A 24688-nucleotide genomic window follows, 5' to 3' on the forward strand; every position below is an offset into this window, starting at 1 on the left:
TTTTTCTCTTGGTAGTAAATAAAGATTAAACTTATAAGAATCAGCAAAACACTAGGAGAATACATTCCTTTATGCAAGTATAGCAGAAGAAATCAACTTTCTACCATTGAACAAATCAAATCTGATGGCATTTTGGATAATTTTATCCTCATTTGTAATCAAAGTTGCCTGCCCCCACAGTTATGGTCTTTCCATCTGCATAAATCTGGCTCGCTTGACCAGTTATTTCGCCCTCCAACCACCGATCGTCACAAATCCTTTCAAGCAGATTGCCTTTGAAAACACGTATCATAAAGCCATACCCCCATTCCCAATGTGAAGGTTGATGGGAGCGTGATTTTATCACAAGAAACATTTCTGAACTTGACCTGGTAACTCAAACACCCAATACCTACCCATAAATTTGATGGAACCAAAACAAATCCCAAATTTCTCCAAAAGAATCTGTATGCAAGAAATGGAGAATGAAGAGCAAAGAATTTACACTTGGAACTGCCCAATCAACTGGAAACCTTCATCAATACAATGGGGATGGATAACTAACAAGCCAAGAATTTACAAAAACCACTGAAATAACACCCACCAATCCCAAAAAATATATGAACCCTCACAGAAGGCAGAGGGCAACTTATGAACATCGATGCTTTGAGAGCTCCAAGATGTTAGCTCTCTCATCCATTTGTCATGAATCATCAACCTCAGTTGTTGTTTGAACCAGGTTGGCCCACCGGGTTGTTTCCAGATGTCTGTCATTTGGCTGGCTGGTTTATCTGTTGCGCCCTTGTCTAGTAACAGATGTGCTTGTCATGGGCTTCTGCAACGGTTTCAAGGCTGCCATGATTTCAGAAAATGAAGGCCGCAATTTTGGATCTCTGCCAAAGACATGCATTTCAAGGGTCAGTTGAGCATATGGACATTGAACATCCTCATTCATAGATGGAACACACTTGCTGGAATATGAGGAGTTTCACAATGTAGAACTCTTTATACTAATCCCAAGATTCATTGAATTAGCTCTAATCAACAATAATTTCTTTTGGTAAATCTGTTTAGCAGAATGGATTGCTAACTTTCTAATAGATAGGAACATATTTACATTATATTATGGGTGTGGTTTCCATAAGGTTGCAACCTTAAACAATCCAACTAAAGTGCACCTTCAAATTTTATCATAATATATAATTTTGATGTAAAATGTTCTTAGTATTATTTCAAAATCTATTTTTAGATCTAATTATAACATTTTAAATTCCAAAAATGATTAAAATCAAGTAGATCTATAAACATATGAAAATCTTGAAAATTGGCGGTGTAGATAATACGTTGTAAGATGCACTATTTCTGAGGCTCAAAATCTTTTTATTTTTCATAGTCATACATCTCGATGTCAAGATGATCAATCACAGGGTTTTTCAACATTAAAACAACCATTTTGATGGATTTTTGAGGTGAATCCCTAGTTCTACATTTTAAGGTTGCAACCTTACATAAACTTTTTCCTTATATTATTGTCTTTCTTTTTCATACATTATAATATTGTCTTTCTTTTTCATACTTACTTAAGAATAAAGGTCAAGAGGTCAACAAATCCTTTTGAGAACCAAAGCAAACAACTAAGCAAAACCGTCACACCTTTGAGCACAAGAAGTCAACAATTATGGGAGATTATATATGTCTAGGTATGCTCATAAATTCAAGAACTAAAGTTGTATAAATAGAATGCAAATATGCAGAATTGCATATTGTGCTCAAAAGGTCACTTAGAAACCAACAGCAATTTATTTAAAAGAAAAACTACTACCATAGACAGGTGAAACGAACTTAATCCTTCCACTTTCGATTCAAACCGTAGTTGTCAGGTGCGGGTGCATTCCCAGGAGTGGGAGCTGCCTCGGATCTGCAAAACCATGGATTGCTGGAAGCTCTTTATGATTAGGATTGTTGTCCGTACGATCCTATATGAAGGGAGCAATCCTTGTCACAGGGAAGCGCGATTCCATGAGGAAGGAATCGCAATAGTAAGTTTTAAGGGATAGAGAATGGTGTGGGTTCACAGTACCATTGGATACAAACCTTAACCAATGTATATGAATCAATGCCAAGTAGAGAAAACATCATATGCACTACATCATACACTTGAGAACCGTGGTTCCAACCTGCTGGGACGGAGGATCACAATATAGGGATCCACATTCCATCCAAGATCCCTACCTGGAATTGTGGGATCGAGGTCCTGAAGTGGGCCCGTGACCTTTCCTACACGGTTCCAGCAACTATGATTCGAAGAAATCTCAACCAAAAACCACTCATTATATAAATTCATAGTGGAGGAATTCAAATCCAGTTCCCAATCGTTTCCTCCTATCTTTCCATGCATATAAGGGTAAAAGGTTCCACGAGGCCCTGCAAACACTTTTGGAATTGGAGATCCAAGCCCAAACATACTAGCATAAAGGAAAATTATGTCAACGTTTATTATATTGTGCACAAAAACATGGGAATCATATTATATTAGCAAACTAATAGAGAAATCTCACTTGTAGTTGAAACATGCAGAGTCGTATGATTAGGAAAAACGTGAGGTAACATGATAAACACAGTGATCTTTACATGGGGCGCAAATCTAGATCTCAGCCTACCAGACTCAAAATCCTCAATCACGTAGGTAGGAGAATGGAAGTGTGGATTGTCAGAGTAGCAACATGTAATCTTTTTAACTCTGAACCATCACAAGCACGAGGGCACAAGATATGTCACAACCTTATCAACAATAGATGCTACAAAAAAAGAAAAACATTGCGTTACACCCCAAATCAGAACCTGACAACTAATCTGCAAGAAGGAATGGAATGGTAAATTTCCAATGTATCTGCTCCAGAGCTCATTTGAGAAAGAAACATTGGTCATAGTAGTGATTGGGTTTGGGAAAGGTGCGTTCCCACTAAAGTTCTCAATTTTCTAATGGACATTCGTTAAGGACCTTGTTTTCCGAGATGAGAACATTAGTGTTGGGGATGAAATGGCTGCAAGATGTTATGGTTCCTTCATGAGAAGGGTGAAGAGAAACATTTGTGTTTCGAGAGCCTCTCTAAAATCAAATTTGGATGGTAGCCAGAATGACAAAAAGGTTAAATGACTTCTAGATAGTACAGGAAACTATTCGAAAACAGAATTCAAAATTGAAGTCATAACTAGAAAGACACATTTGTAGGGTCACTATATTATCAGGGTTTCATCCATGTTATACGACCAAACCATAGCTTAGCATCAAATGTATTCAAATATATCATTTTCAATTTGAAACCATGGAGAAAACCAATATCATGTCCTGCGCACAAGTAAATAGGAAAATACGAACAGATAAACAGATTCAGTAAAGGCATCATGCAACTCTTGCTTGTTTTATCCCAGGCTCCGTTATCTGCCTTCTTCCATGCTGACAAATAAAAGGCAGTATTGAAGTTCTATGTATCAAGAAATAGAAAGATGAAATAATGAATATACGTTTTAACGACTATATGACTTATTGATGCTACAATTACAAAAACAATCCCAATTTCACATAGAGCACGGACCTTGCATTATATATACATTATCTTAAATACAAAGGAGAAATTACAATATGACACATTGGTGCCCATGGAAAGGAAAAGTATACAAAAGAGACTATTTACTCTTAGCAAGGAGGTCACAATTATTCTTGTCCTTTAGATTTCAAATTGGATGGTTGTGAGCATGTCATTGACTAGACTCAAAACTTCCAAAAAAAATAATTTCCCCAACTTCAAGACACACCCCAAGCCATCCAATTTGACATCTAATAGCTAAGAATAATTGTGACCTCCTTGTAAGAAAGATAAATGGTCTCATAGCATACAATCCCCTTGCAAAAACTACAATTCTATATGGCTAGACTTACAATGATATTCAGGCATTTACAAATATGTTGATGATGTTCAGAAAGCTAAGTTACAAAGAGCGCATGGAAAGAGTTCATGACTTAAAATTATCGAATACAGCCTTGCAAACATAGTGTGGATATTATTTTGCGAGGGTAAATCATAATGCTCACGTTTGCCAACATTTCCTTATTATATCACCAAGCACGGGATCCATGTCATCTGGAATGTCAAGGCGACGATGCTGAAACCCAACAGCACCAACAACCTGCATAGGGTTCATTCCACCCCAAGGCTGTTGCATCGTGGCAAGCTCCCATAGTATTACACCGAAGCTATAGACATCACACCTGCAAGTAGCAAACCAAGCCATAATGAAATCAAAATTAAATACTTTTTAAAAACAATGACATCTCAATCATGGCAGGACAAGTGATGGCTCACTTCTCATCCGAAGGTTCATTTCGTAGAACTTCAGGGGCCATCCATTCAGCCTTAAAAGCAAGAAAATAGGAAATTAGTGAGTGACAATAATCATATTAAAAAAGTGGAACCCAACAATCCAAATTGGTTATCAATTCCCTAGAGAACAGCAAAACAAGGACCCAACAAAATTAATTTGTCACACATGCAATTCAACACGGACTAGACATAAGTTTGTCGTCATGAAACTTGATGTGCAATTATGAGACAAAAAGATGATATGGTCTATGTATGAAATGAAAGATGAGAATATAGAAAAGATGAGTCCAGAAGATTACAAGTTCAATCCATGTGTCCACATTTTTCATCCATGTACGGATAAAAGTGAACAGAGAACTATCATGAGTGCCGTTATGTGAGGTATAACAATGGATCACAGAGCTGTAGAGAAAATATGGTTGAAAATAGAAAAGAGAATGGAATAAGATATTATGTAGAGCAATCAAGAACATAAGAAAGACCAGAACAACTTAGATCTGATGGATACCTGGAGAAGCTGCTAATTGGAGGTTTTCAACTGCTTCCAGAAAGAGAAGTCTATCAATTTTAACTGATAGCACCAAATCATGATCATTCTTAACAAGGAGACCTTTAGTCCAAAGGCCTAGGGTAAAACCCCCATGAAAGACAATGGTCTATACAATATCTCTACATTGACGCAGGTGTAACCCAATCAATATAAGCCGATACATGGAAACATAGCATAGGTTGCAATAAAATTACACTTATTTGAAGAATGATTTACCATAAGAAGAATCTCGTTGATTAAATGTTCGACAGCACACTGGTTTCCGCTTCCCTCTTACCTAAGGCACATCAGCTAATTAAAGGGACAACCCTCCGCTGCAGATGATCCTCAGCAAAAGACATGGACACAAGCTTTGTGAGCAAGAATTGATGTGGGGCACTCCGATTTACACAGTATTGGGCTCTTGAAAGAGCAAACTGAGAAAACCCCTGAAGGAGCCAAACCATCTATCAACCCATGAACAAGGGAGGAATGTGGAACTAAACTGGTTCAACAGGGACAGTGTCATTGGTTTCCTCCATGACGTATCCTCTAAAATTTGGAGCCCACAGTCTCCGCCCAGCTATGATCTCAAAAGATTGTGCCACCGAGGCCTCAGGCGCACTCACCACTGCAAAAAGTCCGGCAGAGGCTAACTGCATGGTGCTATTACAGACCCATAAGTCCTTTCAAAGGCGAATCCTATGACCATGCTTGGCCCTGAATTGAATGGGATAAAATTGGCAAAAAGACAAGCTAAATTCCCATCCAGGCTCCGGAAGCCCGACCATAAGCTCTCCCATTAGGAAGCCAGCCTAATATCCAGACCATATTTATGGAGAATCACTGTTTGCTAAAGGCATCCCTCTTGACAACCACAGTGCCATAACCATTTCCCTAAGACACCTAAATTACACATTGTTGGGGTTCTTATACCCAATCCACCTTCAGCATTAGGCCCGCAACCCACCTCCCATTTTACCAAGTGGAACTTGTGAGATCCACCACTCCCCAACGAAAGGAAGTTCCTCATACCGGCTATTACAAATTGTCGCTTTAATGAGGGTTGTTATACCTCTAAGTGATAAAAACCTACATCTCAAGGCAGCAAGACCCCGCTCAAATCGTTCCACCACTTGTCCCACAAAGCCTTTGGAGGCTTCCCAATGCATAGGGGGAGTATTTGCTGGGGAGGCTATAGACACCACACCTATCCTTCTAGCTGACTGTTAGACCAACGCAGGGCCAGCACAATTTTCATTTTGGCCATGTTTATGTTAAGTCCTGTTTATACCTCAAATACTCTCAAGAATAACCAAGAGTTTGAGAGACAAAATCCCAATGTTGAAAACGTCACCACTGATACTGAGTCAAAAGGAAGTCTTTGTGGAGTAGAATCAAGAAAGATTATCTTTGTCTTGCCTCGGCTTTCCATGTCTACGAGAGCTTATCTCTACCTTTCATTCTTTTTTCAGAAATCCCCTTCCCTTATTGTTTTTCTCTCTTTATTGAGCCTTATTTTACTAATTTATTTTATTTTATTTTCTTTCTTCCATTACTATTTGTCTTCCACACTACTTAACACCCAAAAGCGAGGACAGTTCTGATTTTCTTGGCTGACTCCTTTTTCTTTCTCCACATCTATCAGCTGAGTTTTAAAACCTCAAAACAAGTAAAAAGAAACACATCCACTTCCAGTTAAATCAAAGCAAGGGGGACATTCCTCTGGTCAAGCCAAAAATAAATAATCAATAAAAAATGAGAGAGGAAACAAAAGGGAAAGGAAAAAGAGAAACAGGAAAGAGGGGTTTGTTTGTCTAAGTAGTGAGCCAATTTCATGTCAAAGGATGGAAAGAGGCATCAAGCTCCTTATTGTCAACATTGAACTTGGCTTGTCTCTTTCTTTTCTTTTGGTTTCTCCAAAAACTATTCTCTTATCCATTCTTCCTACAAATAAATAATCAATGCATAGCTTCTTTCTTGTATTGTTTTGGAAATCGTAAAATTGGTGATAATGAGGTTATCTGTAGAAATGGTAGAATCGACCAACATGATAAATTCGCTTACTTGTGTAGACAACCCAAGTAATATCATTGTAATGCCGCAAACAAATGGCTCAAATATCCAACATTGGTCACAAGCTCTGTAGTTATTTCCTGAAGGTAAGTGGTTGTACGGATATGTTGACGTCATTTCCTTTCAATGTTTCACTAAGAGAATGTTACTGTAATGTAGCAAAGAAGTGGTACAAATCATCTCTAATGGTAAAAGCTGTTAAAATGCTTCACTAAGAAAAGTGGTCATGGGGATACTTGGATGCCCAGAAAGCATCATATCTTTTTTGCCTTCCCACTAATCTAAAAAACACTTCATTGGAAAATTAAAAACCAGGAAATCATCTCAATGTTACTGATCCACTATAACAGTTGCTCATCTGTCTATGGGTACAGCCGCAGCCCCCAGAGATCCACAATCATTGAGAACCCTTCTAATATCTAGGGAATGCAGTAAGGTGTTCCCATTTGAACAGAACTGCATAACAAGCAAAAAATCCCTTCATATTATAGAAAGATTTGTCATACCATCAACCAATACTAATCTAAATACTCCCATACAGACACTCCCAAACATCATTTAGGAATTGAAAAAGTTCAACACATTAGTAATGAATATATTATAATTGTTTCATAATAGATCTACATAACATAAAGAAACTTCATTTTTCTTCGGAACAAACTCCAGGAGTGTTTCTCAGTATGTGTTCTACATGAAAGACAAATGAGGCAATGTTAGGATTTTGTGGCCATTTAAATACCTTATGAGAGCATGTACTGAAAATATATAATGAATTATTGACTCCAGCGGGAGTATGGTCCAGCTTGGAGTGTAGGGCATTGATAATGTCTTAGACTCACATGAGTTTTGACTGGCTGACTCAATGTGAATTCCAAAACCTGTAATCCTGAGCATCGTGCAAGCATAACTGATAAGGGTTTCGATGTAGAGTTATCCCTCGATGAAGTCGGAGATATGCCCAGGGGACATGGATTTGACCCTTATGTGTGATGGATGGCCTAAGAGGACAAGGGCCTAAATCCTCATCATCACCATCACACGACATGTACACTAGATAGCCGTCCAGGAAGAAAACCGTTGGATACAGGTCTGTGACGTATATGTGCAAAAGAGATGACTCCCTGCAACACTAGACTATGTTGGAAGGACCCATGGAGCATACTGCTGAAATGGGCCCCGAACTTGTCCTCAAGGAGGGACCAGTAATCTATGGTCTATAATCGTATCTTCTCCACTTATTGGATGACTTTGATGGTCCAATCATGAACCCCTACGATGGGTTGTGGGTCATGGGATTGGTTGGGTCAATTTGGGAAGGTGCAGTGAGATGCAGTCTCTAGAGATGATGGTCCTCAGTGTTTTTGTCGCAATCCTAACTCTATAGATGCAATTCCCATCAAACTTTCTTAGATATGTTTTAATATGTTTTAATTATTTTCTCAGATAATTAAAATGAATTTTTAGACCTCTCTAGGTATTTTATTTTAATGAAATATGATTTTTAAATAGAGAAAAATCAATTTCCTGGATTTATTTTAACCAGAAAGAAAAATAAAATATTTAGAGGTTTTATAAAAATTATTTTATTATCTAAAAATTATTGGGGGGCCCATTGGGCCGACCATATCGTGGGGGTGTGAGGCCCACATGGCCACCCACCTCCTTCATACTTTCCTAAATTGAAAGATGGCAATTATGCCATATGTTGACTAGATATTTTAGGAAACTTTTTCATGTAGATTTTGATTGATTTGAAAATAGGAAGGTGTAAGAAATTAATTGTGATTGATTTCAAAATAGGATGGTGTAAGAAATTGATTGTGATTGATTTAAAAATAGGAATGTGTAAGAAATTAATTTTGATTGATTGATTACTTTCTCTGAACAAAATATTTGATGGGAATAGAGTTATGGAAACTGAGGGATAAGGTTCAACATCATCCCTTTAATCATGATGGCTGATTTAGGGAATGAATGGTCGAAATCTCTTCACCTCATAGGTCTCCAAGATCAAAGGCCGAGATTAAACTTCATGATGATGGCAATAACCCTAGAAATACTAGCTATGCGGGTTCTATTTCTTATCTCTCTATCTCTATCTCTATCTTTCTCTCCAAGCAACCAAAGGGGGCGTACCCCACTCAAGCCTTCTCTCTCTTCTTCTCTCATCCAAATTAGGGTTTAGGAAAGAGTTAACCTTAAGAAGTGGCACGCCCAAGCCACACAAGCCCTAGCCCTAGGTCCATGCCTTATGCTCATGTGTTGAGCCCTGGTCAAGGAAATCCCATGTGATGCTCTCTAAGAGTTTTGCCTAGGCTTCCCTAATCGTGTTATGTGTTCTTGAACCAAGATCCCGTACGCCATTGGTGGACGAGACCCGGTTTGGGGTGTACAAAGTCCTAAGGGGTAACCTGCGGCAAGGTACGCATTGTTTCATATTCCATACTTCTGTTGCGTCCATTCTTTCTTATGTAATTTTCCGTTCTACATGATGAATGTGTTTTTTCTTTTAATGGCATGTAAGTGAGAGGTCTTGGCTTTTTCATTAAGTCAAATTATATTTTGGACACTTGTAAGTGATTTGGGTGGCAATACATATAAAAGAGTAAAACATTTAATAGATATTGACTTGCCCGGTCACTTAGTCCACCTTTCAGGCAGTTGCTACATTTTCCATAACTGATGTTTTAGATTAGTATTTGTTCTTTCCATTAAAAAGAGGCCTCAACCAAAAGAACTAGAAACCAGAAGAGGAATGCATGGTCATTCAGTAAAAGAATTTGAGAGGTAAGATCTAATAAACTATAAATATATCTTCAGTAGGTATATCAAGATAGTCCCTCTTTTAATGTGTATGTTGCCATTAGTCGATAGGATGGCTCAAACTAGAGCCCAAAGTGCACTAGGTTAGAAGTCCCAATTTGCAATCTGCTTTGGGAACTTTTATCAAATATGGGGCTCAAGACATCAAAAACAATTTTACAACCTGAAATGAATTCTGTGTTTGTTGTCATCAATCTATTCTGTAACAGGGATAAAAGTTCCAAGATGCAGAATGCTTTGGGAGCTTTTGTAAAAAGATGAGGCTCAAGAACCAAAAATTTCTTTGCAACATAATAGGAATTCATCAAAGGATTATAACTGGTCAAAAGATGAGATGGATGTAGCAAAGGCACAGGAAGAAACTTTGTCTTCGTTTGAATGTCCCTACAAGTTAGAGTTCTGTTACCCAGCTGACGCATTAAACCGGATACCATAAGCATCATCCCAAGCCATTTGGTGGGGAAATGAGAAATAAGAGGTCAATCGCCACATATTTCAAAATAATCACCAGTAACACTTCTAAAAATGTTGGAGCTGATAAAGGATGAAGTGAAAGCCCCAACCACAGATGACCACTGTTACTCATGCATAGCTCTCAGGATATGCGACCATAAAGAAACTAACCCCTTGCAATTCACAAAAAAGACATACAGATCAATAAATTCCTTCGCACATTAAAACATGTATCAACAAAAATAAGTTGATGAGGCCATCAAGTGCCAGGCCATGCAAAATCCTGTATCCATTGAAAAAGAAAACAACGGCTCATCCCTAAGGGCCAAAAGTTTGAAGCTTTAGAAATTATGCTAAGAGGTCCAACGAGATGTGAACGTTTTCTGGCTGTCATTTGAGGTGGCATAAATCTAGCATGAAGAAGGAGATGCCACTACTATGCATCCTTCAAACAAGAGGTTTCTTCCTTATATGTCTTTTACAGATCACAGTGCAAAGAACAGTGAAGAGCATCCTAAATCCAGCAAGTTTCACTGACTTGAGATAAAGTAATAAATGCATAAGTTCAGAAGTTCATTTACAAAGTAACAAATTTAAACAAAACTAATGTGAGGGGAGTGATTATAAATTCCAGTACCGAAGACTCGCATTCTTAGAACTCGTAGCATAGTTCAAAATGTCTGTTACATTTAAAACAAACACTTAAATACTGTATTGGTAAGGATTTGTGTCACTTAAACTGTGGAAGAATTGATGTACCAAGGATTCCATTAAATCAATATCAACTAACACACAAGCTTTCAAATGTTAGAAGCATCAATGGAGAGAGGGACATACCGTCCCAGCAGTTGACCTTGAGGACAGAAACGTATTATGTTTCATTCTAGATAACCCGAAATCACAAACCTGAGTAACAACATGATAATGAAACTCAAACTAAATGATTGCATAAAAGAATCAAATAAAAAATGCATGCTTTTTCAGAGTCATGTAAACATTTCAAAAGACAAAAAAATAGAGAAAAGTGAATACCACCTTTACAACCCAATTCTTATCAACCAGAAGATTTGGTGACTTTAAATCACGATGTACTATCAACGGAGTACTGTTATGTAAGTAATTCATTCCTCGGGCCTAGGATACAAAGCAAACATAGGGAAAGACAAGTAATTAAGAACAGTGGAAATGCCAATTTGATGAAGCTATATCTATCATAAGAACATCTTGAAGAACAAAAGGGAGGAATCATACAACATCGAGTGCCATTCTCAAACGCCTTCTTTCATCTAATTGATTGTTCGGCCGATGAATTAACCTATACAAACTACCCCTACAAAATGTACAAGTCTATTAGACTTCCAACTCAGATCTTAGCAATCAAACATTAAGCATGCACGAATGTCCATAACTGAAAGGGATACTATCTTGTTCAAAGTTTAGCTATAGATTTGAGATTTCAACAACATAAGTAATCCTCAAAAGATAATGTATACTACAATAACTTGATACCAGAACCGTTCAAACCACTAGAATGAAAGGAATACTCCTTGTAAAACTCAGGATTCCAATAGCATAGAAAATTTTGAACTTCTTTGATGCAGCATTATACATCAAATGGATCATCAAGGTCAAGATTCTAAAATTTCGACTCTTGATCATCATTGCTGCTTCAGATACACAATAATGGCATGTTGAAGTAGAGCAATCATCAGAAATGTAAAACCTTGCAGGTCATTCAGTTATCTCGAGTACAAAAAAAGAGTCTTCCATTGTGGACCCATAGGAAGATAGTAAAAAATCAAAATACATGAAGTAATATGATTAGAAAAATGAGAACACAAAAAAATGGATACCGGTAACTTTTTGCGGATAAGTAGCAAAATTTATAAACAAGAAACAAGGTACCAACAAAAATTTGGAGATCCCTATTGATGGCATAAAACCCCATGTTCCCAATGTTAAATAAATGAATTTTTTAACTATTCAACTTCCGGGACATGGGTTTCAATGTGCCGGCATCTCAGATAAATTGTTTTTCTCAAAGTTAATACAAAATTTGGAGAACTGACCCAGTTTTCCCAAAGGCCAGTTTTCCCAAGTTAACTCATCTCTGCAAGTCGGTTCGGTTTAGGAAGTGATTGAGCGGACTACCGTATTTGAGTTTTTGAGCACTATTATGAGATCAATCAATCAAGATTTAAAATATCTACAAATCAAACCTCTGAGGTATTTTGAAGTTCTACTCAGTATGAAACTGAAACATGTGAGTTCACAAAGAGTAGCATATATTTTAATTTATAAAAAAGGGAGATTATTTTGCCATTCACTTTTTTTGGTCATCCACCCACTTAGTTTGATTCTACCACACAGAACATGCGTGGGAACATTGACATTCTCATTAATTTGATGAGCGATAGCATTGGGTGGATTGTTGAAGAAGTGAGACACTGAATGTGTAATTTGAAAGGTCTATGCATAGGTATGACAATGGCGTATAATTTAAAAAATTACTGTATCAATCTTACATGAATCCATGTATATAGTATGCTCAAAGCAAGTTACGGCCATAAACCAATGCAAAGACACTTAAAACTACTACAAATGTGGATGATACAACACATCTAATGCGCCCCCTCTCACTTTTCCATTCAAAGACAATTGAGATGGCTATGAACAAGACAATTCGCACTTGCATAAAATTCAGCACAAGCATATCAAAGACAAGTGCACAAAACTTAATTAAACATCAACACAAACACTTGGATAACAATATCAACTTTACATTCACATTAAAACATGTCACTTTTTTTTTCTTCTTTTTTCTTTCTTTCTTTTTTTCTGACACTGTTAATTGTAGTATCGAAGTAGTAAAATATTACAGGAGTATAGGCAGCCCGTATATTGGGTGCTCTGTACAACAGCCCTCAAGGGGCGCAAAAAATGCTCTACATCAAGAGGATGAAGAAAAGCGATAGATACAAAAAATGGGGAACTAAGAGCTTGGCTAGATATAAAAAATTAGGGACTATGCGCTAAAAATGGTGTCATCCCCTGGCGAGGGCATCGGCTGTTGTGTTAGCCTCCGTCCAAATAAGTATCCACAAGGCACAGATAGGCCTACAAATGTGCGAGGTTTCGTCAAAAATATGTACCGGTCTCCAAGGGCATGGTGAGGTACTAGAAGCCCAGGCGATGATGTTTCTGGAGCCTCTCTTAACTACCAAATGGAGAACCCCAACTGGGATTGAAATTCCTGAGTCCTTCAAGGAAGGAGAACCAAAGCCTCCGTAGTAATGGAGTTAGTATGGCCAAGGAAATGGGAGAAGGAGAAGAGGGTACCACCGTCGTTGACTCTGAAGATACTTCCAATGCCTGAAGGGCTCGGTTGCTGAGAGAAGCCATCAAAGTTGACCTTGGATTGTCCAGGTTTGGGCTGTCTCCAGAGGGATGAGAATGGGATCTTGACAAGCCTCAAGTTCAAGAACTCTGCCAGTCTTGGTAGAAGTCGGTATAGGACAAGTGCTTGAAGGAGTTTTGAGGTTTTTGGCCTAGAAGGTCATTGAGGATCTGACCCTATTGATTAAGGCTCCGATAGTTGCCCTCTCCCTACGGAATATACTACAGTTTCTCTCGTTCCAGATGACCCACAGCATGACAACCATTGATGCCCGCCAGAGATGTCTGCCAGACTTAGGCCAAGGGGGGAAAGAAATACAACATAAAGGTGAGGGACCGAGTAAGGGGTTTGATTAAAAAGCTAGAGATCTTCCCAGAGGGATATGGTCAGGTCGCAATGAATGAAGAGGTTTGCATTCAGTTCTTCTTCTGCAGTGCACATGACACATCTGTTAGGCAATGACAAACCCTTTCTTTGAAGTTGGTCGACTATCAAGTCTCTCTCAGATAGGGCCATCCAGTTGACCACTTGCAACTTGGGTGCAACGTTTCAAAAGGTGGACCGCCCAATGCCTAAGCGGTCGAGACGTCCTGGACATCTCACCCAGGCCTAGGCGGCCAAAATAGGTGGTCTGTCCCAAGGCGGTAGGGCACCCGCCTAGTGGGCACCCAGTGCCTAGCCCAAGGCAGCCGCCCAGGGGCGGAAATGCCCCTTGTTGGGGGCCATTTTTGGATTTTTATGGAAAAAAAAAGGGTTTAAATGTGGGCTTTAGGTTTATTTGAAACCTAAACCCCATTAGATCCCATTTTAGCGAGAGAGAAACCTTAAAAAACTAGATTTTGTGATTTCATAAGATTGAAGGGCTTTTCAAAGTTACGAGAAAAGGATCCAAAATCACTCATTGATATTAGATTTAGTTTTGGAGTTTTGTTAGGCCTATTAGAGGGTGTTTTTGAAGATCTTAACACTAGAAAAAAATCTCAAAGGTAGAAGTTTGGAGATTAAGCAATCAAAGTAATTTTAAAATTTTATTTTTTATATTTCTCGTATTATTTTGAGATGTCTTCTTCAGAAACTGGTCGAAGAGATGATCCGGGTTGAAAATATGGCTATAACCTGAATCCTTTGGATAAAAATTACATAAGATGCAGTTATTGTAAAAAGGATAATAAAAGGAGTATAAACCGGTTTAAGAAACATCTTATCGGTATTAAGGGGAATGTTGCCCCATGTAAAAATATTCCTGAAGCTATCAGAGAGGAGATTAAACAATATATAAGTTTGATAAAACACAAACACGAATAAAATCCTTGTCATTTGGATAGGTCTATTTTTGGTTATGCTAGAAGAGGTGATTCGGGTTGGAAGCATGGTTATAATCTGAAACTCAACGATAAAAATGGTAAAAGGCGTAATTTTTGTGAAAAGGTATCAATGGGGGTATTAATCAATTCAAGAAACATCTAACCGGTATTAAGGGGAATGTTGCTTCTTGTAAAAAGGTTCCTGAAGCTCTTAGGGATGAGATTAGACAATATTTGAATTTAGCAGAACCAAAATAAGAAAAAAATGAGCCTTGTTCTATGGAAATATCTTCTCCAGATTATTCTAGAAGTGGTGATCCGGGTTGGAAGTATGGTCATTATCCGAATCCGAATGACAAAATCCTATTAGGTGTACTTATTGTGGAAAAGATATTAATGGGGGAATTTACCAGTTCAAGAAACACCTTGTCGTTATTATGGAGAATGTTGCCCTGTGTAAAACCGTTCATGAGGCTACCAGGGAGGAGATTATACAATATTTGAGTTCAGTGAAACACAAAATGCAAGAAAAGGGTGAAAGGGCACCAGGTAGAACAACTAAGACTCCTAGGGCCTCATCTGCACAAAGTAAGAGGTGGTAGAACAAAAGGAGGAAGAGGCAGATTCAGAAGAAACAGAGGAAGAGCGTTATGTTGAAAAGGGAGATGACTCTGAAGATGATGGCCTCGGATCTGATGCATATGATGAGGCTTACCCTACTCTTGATGATGATAATGATAATGACGATAATGATGACTGAAGAATGAAGATGCTTGACTCTTGGTGTAGAATCTTTGATTGTACATTTTCCTTTTCCTATATTGTAGTTTCTATTATCTAACTCTTGTATGGTTCTAGCATTGTATAAAAATATCGATTATGGACTATCTATGTTCTCCCCATTCACTTATCCACTTATTTTCTTATTTTTTTATCGCCCAAGTTCTGAGTGGCCGCCTAGGCCTTGGGCGAGCAGGGTCCCCCGGCCACTTAGGCACCGCCCGGCGATTTTTGGAACACTGCTTGAGTGGGATGAAGGAAATCCATGTTTTAGCCACTATAAATCTAGGGGCTTAGCCACTATACCAAGTGTGGGGGCGTCGAGCGAGGTAATCTTGCAGTACAACGAGGATACCAAGTATACTCGAGAGGGTGTGGGTGGCTAGATAATCATGTCGAACCTGTGGGCTTGGGAAGAAAAGAGTGAAGCAGGGATGACATTGCCCAGAACATTTCCACCTCATTGCTTGCTAAGGACCTTCTAAAATTAAGATTCAAAGCTCTAACAGAGCCGAAGGAATTTAAAAGTTTGTCATGAGCCAAAAGAAAGAGGTTGGGGAATTGCTCCCTTAGGGGCTAGTGCCCTAACCAAAGGACAGGCATAAGAGAACGTCAATACCTTCCTGAGGTTGGAAGCATATGTTTTCTATAAAGAGGCTGTAGTTTTGAAGTAGAGATCTCCAAGTGCTAGAGGGCCTGTGCTACTCCTACAATTAGGGAGCCAGGTGTGGGATCCACAACGGTAGTTGTGCCAGATAACGTCTTTCCGATGGTGCTTCTCTTGTATGGCATATCGCAACCACAAATTACCTAAGAGTGCTATATTGTTTGATTTGAACGGATGCCTAAGCCTCCATGGGCTTTGAGCGAGCACACTTTTGCCAAAGAGTGAGGTGGTACTTGCACCCGCCCACTCTCGACCAAATAAAGTTTCTCATAAATCTTTCCACTCCGGCCACAACTGAGGCAGGCATGTGAAAGAGGGGCATTTGGAAGATAGGGATGTTGGAGAGAGTGGCCTTGATAAGGGTTATCCTCTAAGTGGAGGAAAGAAACCTACCTTTCCAGCCGGCTAATTTTCGATCAAACTTGTTTATGATGTGGCTCCACTGGTGCAACCTGGGCTTACCAACACAATGGCAACCCCAAGTAGGTGGAAGACAAGTCGTCTGCCAAATAGCCCACCTATCCGCCAGACTACGAAGTAGATGGGTCTCTTTGGAAACACCCATCATCTTTGATTTGGCCATAATGACCCTAAATCTTGTGGCCATCTCAAAACATTTAAGGAAGAGGAGCAGGGAATCGACTTGTTGTGTGGAGGCATCATAGAATAGGAGTGTATCGTCTGCATATTGGAGGTGGGTGATCATGGGGTCATGGTTCCCTATTTTGAAGTCGTAAAGCAGTCCAAAGTGGTAAATCCTGGTGATTCACCTACTAAACACTTCTGCCACTATTGCAAAGAGGAATTGCGAAAGGAGGTCACCTAGTGCAGACCTCTAGAGCTAGGGAAGAATCCTTTGGGGTGTTGTTAATAAGCACCAAGAAGAGAGCGTTTAAGATCCATCCTCTCCAACGTTGCTCGAGACCCATCCTCAGGATGTCTCCATTTAGAATATCCCGATCGAGATGGCCGTAAGCTTTCTCCCATATGAGTTTCATGACCACCCCAGGATTTTTGGATGAGAATCTAGAGTGGATACATTCATGGGCGACGAGTGCACCATCGAGGATTTGGCAGTCCTTAATAAAGCCCCCTGAGTCGGAGGAATTACACAACCAAGAACCTCCTTAGTGTGGACGTCAGAACTCTAGAAAGTATTTTGTAGAAGCTATCGGTCAAGCTGATGGGCCTGGAGTCATTGATTTTCTTCGACACCTTCTACTTTAAGAAAGAGGGCTATAAAGGTCGCATTCATTATATTGCCTCTCGTACGAAATTCAACAAAGAATGCAACTAGTTGGGACAAAGGGTTTCTTAGAAAGTTTTGAACAAGGAAACAAGGTACCCCGTCAGGGCCTAAGGCTTGGTCCTGTCCAAGATCATTGATAACCCTGAGGATCTCCTCTTCAGTGAACGGACATTCTAGCCAGGCTGCTCTATCAGGTGGAATGGATAGGAAGGATATATCAGCCATCATGGGCATGGGGCGCACACGAGCCAAGAAGGGAAGAGCGAAGAATATTATTATGGCCTTTTCAACAAGGGGTGGCTAGTCAAAAACAAGGTCAAAGACCTTGATGTGGGAAATAAATCTGTCGTGCCTTCTGCAATTCGCTATCTTATGGAAGCAGTGTGTTTTGGTCACCATGTTTAAGCTATTTGACCCTGGATCTTTGGGACCAAAAAATATCTTCCTTTCGGAGGAGCTAAAAGTCAAGTTTTGCTTGAGACCTTAGGTGCCTCTCGTCTAAAGATAACACTCTGATATCTTCCATGGTGTCCCAGTGCTAAATCGATCGTAGCAAGGCATCTTATTGGGCATGGAAATTATCAAGGAGGCAACGACTCCAGTTTTTCAGAGCAGATTTTAGGAGCTGTAACTTGTGCTGAAGGCGGAAACCTGCTCAGCTATGTACTTGGTGCAAGAAAGAATCCCACCAAAAACGGACTACTGACATGAAATTGGGCTCCTCGAGCTAGGCCAACTCAAACCAAAAGGATTTAGGCCCTCTAGAAACTGGCTGAATATCCAGAAGGATGGGTTTGTGGTCAGAAGTGGGTTTCGAAAGGGCAAGGGCAAGAGTGTCAAGGAAAACAGAGTCTCAAGAAGTGAGGTATCTATGGCGTTTGGATAAAGAGCAGCTAGAGGAGTGACTGAACCTAGGTAAATTGTCTCCTTAAAGAGGGATGTCAAGGAGATTATTGTGAGAAATGAAGTCAAAGAAGTTGATGCTGCCTTCGGAAATACGGGGGTTGGAATTGTGTTCAAAGGACCATCTGGTGTCATTAAAAACGCCACTAATGCACCACATAGTTTGTAACGTGGATGCGGCCTCTTGGAATTCCTCTCAGAAAGACTCCCTGAGACATTTGGAATTGGGGCCGTAAACTACAATGCGTTCCCAAGGTAAAATGTCAAAGATTGAAAAAATACCTACAAGGGAGGTAGTTAGGGCATGGCGGGTGAAGTCCCAGATAACCCATATGCCTCCTAAGGTCCTATGGGCTTCAAGGGCATCCCACTGACAAAGGTCTTAATCCCCAAATCTGGCAAATAAGGTTAGGGGAAAGGAGGGGGAATTTAGTATCGACCAAAGCCAAGACTGAGAGTGAGTATTTGAGGCAAAACTCTCGAGTTGCTTTCCATTTGTTTGGGTGACCTAGACCCCAAATGTTCTATAGCCTTCCAAGTAAGGATTGTCACGAGGAAGGGATGGAAGAGGGTGGGCGCTTAAGAAGCTAACATACCGGGGGGGCTGGGCCAGCCAGAGGAGGAGAATGGGCAAAAGGCTCCCCCTTTCCATAGTTGACCCCAAAAGCGAGGATGGAAAATTCTCTCTTGCCTTTAGTACATACATTAAAATGCGTTTGGGCATTAACAGAGATGAAAGCTTCGATTGCTTCCTTCGAACAGTCAAATTGAAAGCCCACGACTTCAAGGACGTGCCTTGTCCAAACTGTCAATGAAGTTTGAATCCGCCGAGGTAGCAAGAGTTGATTGGGAGCTGGTTGAGGCTGCAACAGTTGGAAGCAGTGTTTCAAAAAACGCTAGGCAGTCTAGAGAGCTCAGGCGGGCGCTCAGAACCTGGGCGGCCCAGTAGAAAGAAAAATGTCTCTATAATTTAATAGTATAAGTATAACTGTATAACACATAAGAGTTAGGGATTTAGGGCACATCGAATGTATAATACACAAGTCCACATAGCACACACTCCTCCATACTCCATAAGTTCATACCTTGATAGTTCACTAAATCTAATATCAATGAGGGATGCTTAGATCAATTTTTGGTAACTTTGAGAAATCCTTCGATCTTATGGAAATCACCAAAAACTAGTTTTTTTGGGGTTTTCCCTCTCTAAAATAGGCTCTAATGGGGTTTAGGTTTCAAATGAACCTAAACCCCATGATTTTGCCCCTTTAGTACTAAAAAAAAAAAGGCCAAAAAATGCCCTCAACGAGGGCCTTTTCCCTCCCAGAGCGGGGCGCACACCTTGGGCAGCCGCTCAAGGCTCTGCGCCCGCCTAGACGGGTTCCCTGGCGCCTAAGCGGGCACTCAAGGACAGCCCACCTTATTTGTCCACCAAGGCCTGGGCCAGGTGCCCAGGACTTCTAGATCGCCTAGGCTTGGGTCACGCGCCCAAGACTTCTGGACTGCCTAGGCACTGGGCAGACCACGTTTAAAACATTAGTTCGAAGGGAGCCATTTGGGGTTGCATGGGTCGATTGGAGAAAAGCCAGGGATGTAGGGGTATAATAGTGGAGCAAAGGGGGAACTGCTCTCCTCAAGGAACCCTGAAGCTGAAACCAGGTGGGGCGAAGGTCTGTTGGAGGGGGTAGGAGGGCATTCCCAGGATGTAGGGGAAGGGGTAAGGGAGATAGGGAAGAGGGAACGATTGGTTTGGCTATGAGATGGCAAAGGAATGGCAGCTAAGAGAGCGGGTAGTAAAAATTGGGATTGAGAGAGGGGGAAGGGACAGAGGATCCACAGGAGCAAGAAGAGTTGGGAGGAATTCAAGGGAAGAGGGAAGAGGGAGAGGGTGGGAGTCAAAGGGAGGGAAGGAGGAAGGAGGGGGGGTTGAGGTGTGCAAAGGGGTGCCAAAAGGGTAAGGGGAGTGTGGTATGGGGCCTTAAATGGTGAGGGGACCTTGGAGGCTGTAGCAGTTGAGATGAAGTGGGAAGGAAGCCAATAGGTGACAAAAAATACCCAGGGGCCCCAAAGTTGAGATAGGAAGTTGGAAGGGGCCAAGAGAATGCAAGTGGAGTGCCGCAGGGGGGGGGGGGGGGATGTAGATGAGGGTGAAGTAGAAGGAATCTATGGATGGAGATGCAGAGGGCTCTGTCATCCGTAAAGACGATCGTGTTGGGGTTGGGGTAGGAAGGAGGAGAGGGGGCGATGATGGGATCCGAGAGGAAGAGGGAGGGATTAGGAGAAGTGAAGGGAGAGGCGGGGCGGGTTAGGGTATGGGTGATGCAAAGGGGTTAGCGAAGGAGAGGCCAGACACTTGCAAGGGTTATGGAGGGGATTGGCAAGGGACGCCGAGAGGAGGTGGGATGGGGTATGGGCACCATGGCCAAGGTGGAGAAATCGAAGACAAGGTAGAGGTCCACCAGGGAGGAGGCGAGTGGGATAGAAGAGGCTGAGTGGGGGAGCTAAGAGTCACTGCAACAGGGTAGAGGCGACAAAGAAGGCATAAGAGGAAAGGCTTGGGGAAGCGGAAGAGGATAGGAGAGAGAAAAGTAGGGGACATGTGGTGATGGATGGGGGAACCTCCTCGAGATGAGAGGAGAGGCAGGCACGTGTCGGTCCCTCTGTCTCTGGGATAGGAGAAGCTGGTCGTGTATTGGTTGTCGGCTGTTTGAAGAGGGAGAGGTGAGCGGCTTCACAAGACTAGGGGCACTGGATGATGCCAAATGGGGGGAGGGGCTACGTCGAACCTCAAGATGGGGCGAACTAAAAAGAGTCACATGATGGGGGGAATGGGATGTAGCCACGTGGTGCACCAAACAGTGGTTGATCGCAAGATGCTCCTCGAGGAGAGGGGGGGAGACTAGGTTTGGATTGACATCGGCCTTCGGGGGAGAGAATGAGTCGGTGCCTCGGTGGGGGGTTAGGTTAGGGGGGTTGGGGAGCAATCATTGTCATAGGTCTGGGGGGTTTCGGGATACAACCTATGATGGGTCCTGTAGTGATGGTTCTTGTTCCTAAGGCCGCATTTGCAGATGACTGTAGCCCATTCGTTGTGGACCATGGAGGTAAGGGTGGAACCATGGTCCTAAAAATGATGGCGAGATGGACGGGAGGCCATGGACCAGGACACAAGAATGCAAAAAAACAGGTCGTCAACTTCTAACCAGAGAACAGGGGGGGATAAGGAAGGGCTCGAGAGTTTGGATAAGTAACTGGATAGTGCCCAAAGGGACGATGTCTAAAGATTTCCAGTGCACTGAGATGAAGGCTCCGTAAGCTTCTCCAATGCATTTGAAAGTTTCGACGTACTAAGCATGGAGGGGTATGTGAGAAGCTCTGAGCTCGATCTTCTAAGATATATTTGGTCCCAGATGCTTGCATCAATGAGAAAAAGACAATGTAGCGCCTTTGAATTGTGGTTTGGTCAACTGCAGTGCCCTGAGAGCAGTACCTTCAAATGGGAAAGAGAAGAGGAAGTCACTGCTAGAGATTTTCCGGCAGGTGAGGTCTGGTTTGAGCCAGAGTTCTTTACCCCACTTTCCTATGCCTCTGAGGTCATCTCTGTGAGGTGGCAATGGCGAACCAGGGTGTGATTGAAGGATTGATTGAGAAAGGCATCGTGATGGGGCATCGTGATGGGCTGATGGCCTTCCACAGAAATGGAGTTTGCAGCAAGCAGGCGGGAACATGGATGAGGGGGAGAAGGATGGGAGGGATGGGGATTTGAGATGGTAACCGGATTGGATTTGGCTTGTTGGAATTGGTGTGTGTAGTTCTCGTAGAGAGGAGGGAGTGGAAGGTGGGGTTGGCCATTAACAGGAGCCATTATTGCTTTGGAAATGGTATATACATTAACACATATGTCATAGAAGTAACAAACTAAATGGACCATCGATGTACTGGGAAGCTGTAAAAACAAGAGAAGGTGCCCAAGATTACCTCAAGAGACTAGCACCCCATTGCCAGATTTCCACCTTCGATGCACTGGGATCTAAGGCCCACTAAGCTCCAAATGTGGGAAGCCAAAGAAGCATTCAAACTCTCAGATGAGGAGGATGGGTCTGATTTGAGGTGAGAACGGGTGTTCCAAATCAGTAAAATAGCATGCTCCAAATTGTACTCCAATGGAGCTAGTTAGTCCAAGATTCATCGATACAATGGACCATCAAAAGGTGTGGGCTCCAAAATGAATACCTAAGCGGCTCTAATGGCTGATCTTTGTGATTGAATATGAGGCTAAGCTTCACTGATTTTGGCCAAGATGGATTACCTTGAGGCTTATGTGAAGGTGGGCTAGTGGAGTGCCAAGTGTGAGAGTAATGGTGTCGGTTGTGGCCTATATATGCACCAAAGAGCATGGAACATTAAAAAATGCCTATGGTTTGTAGACAAACACCAAGGAGAACTTAAGAGAAGAGGGGTGTCGTGTCTTCAAGAGAAATTTCAGCAGCATAACATTGCCATGAACTAGGCAAAAGTGAGGCGGCCATGATCCTTAATCATAGATGATAGGGGTTGATGTGGGCCTAGAACTTTACATGGAGCAATGTGGACCATTCTAGGAAGTCCATGGGGTGAGAGAGGTTTCATCCAAGCTATCCATCCCTTATCAAAGGTTAGGATTAACACATTATCCCCTAGCTTTCCAAACCCAAAAATTTACAAGTCTAAAAAACTAAACTTTGAAATTGCAAAAATTTTAAATCCATTAACCATATAAGCCAAAATAAAAAGTCAAAATAACATAAATTTACATCCATTGGCATTTCAAACATTTCCTCAAAGTTCAAAAGTTAAAGTTCAAGACATTCCAAAATCCAAAAGTATCAAATATTCAAAACAGTACATAAATTTACATCCATTAGCATCATGATTAGAAACAAAGTCAAACATATCCAAAAATATGAAAGCCTAAAAATATATTTAAAGCCAAATTTCAAAAATAAAAACAAGAAAATGATAAAAAAAGCATAACATAACACAATACTCACAGAAAATATAAAAATATGAATTTACTAATCTCTTGAAGACCAATCGAATTGGACTTGAATCAGTCACATTCAATCGCCAAAATATCTCTTTTGCAACCTCTTTAATCCCCATAAAAGTTCTAGATCAAATGCCTTATGATTTCACTAGAAATCAAAAACTTCAAATTTCAATTCAGTCCTTAAAAAAAAATTTGACTTTCAGCTAAATGCCAAATTAGAGACTTCAGATTAGAATTTGATCATTGAATCAAAAAGCTGTACGCCTAGTGCCTTGGTGGGTTGGGGGGCCCAGGCGCACCACCAAGGCCTGGGCAAACGAACTAGGCAGGCTGTTCCTAGGCGTCCGCCTAGGCGGGCGCTCAAGGGAAGGGACTGCACCCGACTAGGTGGAAAAATACCCATCAGGTGGGGTATTTTTGGTTTTTTTTTTTTGTTTGGATTATAAAAAGTGAATGAATATGCATTTTTTATACAAAATATGTACGTAAAATAGGATTATTGGACACAATTTGCCCCAGTTTCGCCTAAGCACCCTCCTAGGCGGTGGGTTGCCTAGACGCCCCCCCCCCCCCGGTCGTCCAGACACCATCAGGCATTTTTTTGGAACATTGAATTCGATCCATAGAAAAAATTGATTTTGAGCTAAAAACCTTTTTTTGGGGGCCCTAGTCGAGTTGTGTAGGGATTTGGGGGGCAAAAATGCCCTCTAAATACAATTTTCCTCCTTTCAAAGGGAGGAAAATGACTTTTTTTGCCTTTTCGGCAAGGGCCATTTCCACCCTCACTAATAGGGCCTTGCCTAAGCACTAATCCAAGCAGTACCCTAGGCGACTAGTCAGCCGCCCAAGGTCCGCCGTCCCACAATGAGCAGTGAGGCCTCCCAGCCGCCTGGCGGCCCGCCGAGGTTGCTGAGCAGCCAACTTTTTGAATGAGATACAAATTACTAGGTCATAATATCACATAAACCCATAAAATATACTAACATTTCAATTAAATAGAGTATGTGGAATATAAAATGTAGAGAGAGAAAGAGGGGGGTGCACCACACAAGAAATTTCATCTCTCCATTCACATGAGGAAAGAGATGGAATATCTTTAAGTATCTTCTCTTTAGCT

The 24688-nt window shown here is 41.1% G+C and overlaps 1 protein-coding gene across 3 annotated transcripts in view; it reads right to left on the reverse strand.

Annotated features, from left to right (window-relative positions):
* Positions 1 to 24688, reverse strand: part of LOC18428689 (putative serine/threonine-protein kinase SIS8) — a 76177-nt gene continuing 51489 nt past the window's right edge. Inside the window, exons 8-13 of one of the 3 annotated variants that reach the window (XM_011623012.3) lie at positions 11494 to 11572; positions 11278 to 11376; positions 11080 to 11148; positions 4344 to 4393; positions 4073 to 4249; positions 1 to 872 (exon numbers count right to left, since the gene is read on the reverse strand). In XM_011623012.3, coding sequence (XP_011621314.1) covers positions 767 to 872; positions 4073 to 4249; positions 4344 to 4393; positions 11080 to 11148; positions 11278 to 11376; positions 11494 to 11572 — 580 coding nt within the window. In that variant the 3' untranslated portion in view covers positions 1 to 766. Of the gene's footprint in view, positions 873 to 4068; positions 4250 to 4343; positions 4394 to 11079; positions 11149 to 11277; positions 11377 to 11493; positions 11573 to 24688 lie in introns of those variants that run through there. The other 2 variants (XM_088865115.1, XM_088865116.1) reach the window with 2 other exon arrangements.

This window comes from Amborella trichopoda, chromosome 4 (genome assembly GCF_054954075.1).
Source record: "Amborella trichopoda isolate Santa Cruz 75 chromosome 4, AtrichopodaSantaCruz75HAP2 v2.0, whole genome shotgun sequence".
NCBI classification, from domain to species: Eukaryota; Viridiplantae; Streptophyta; class Magnoliopsida; order Amborellales; family Amborellaceae; genus Amborella; species Amborella trichopoda.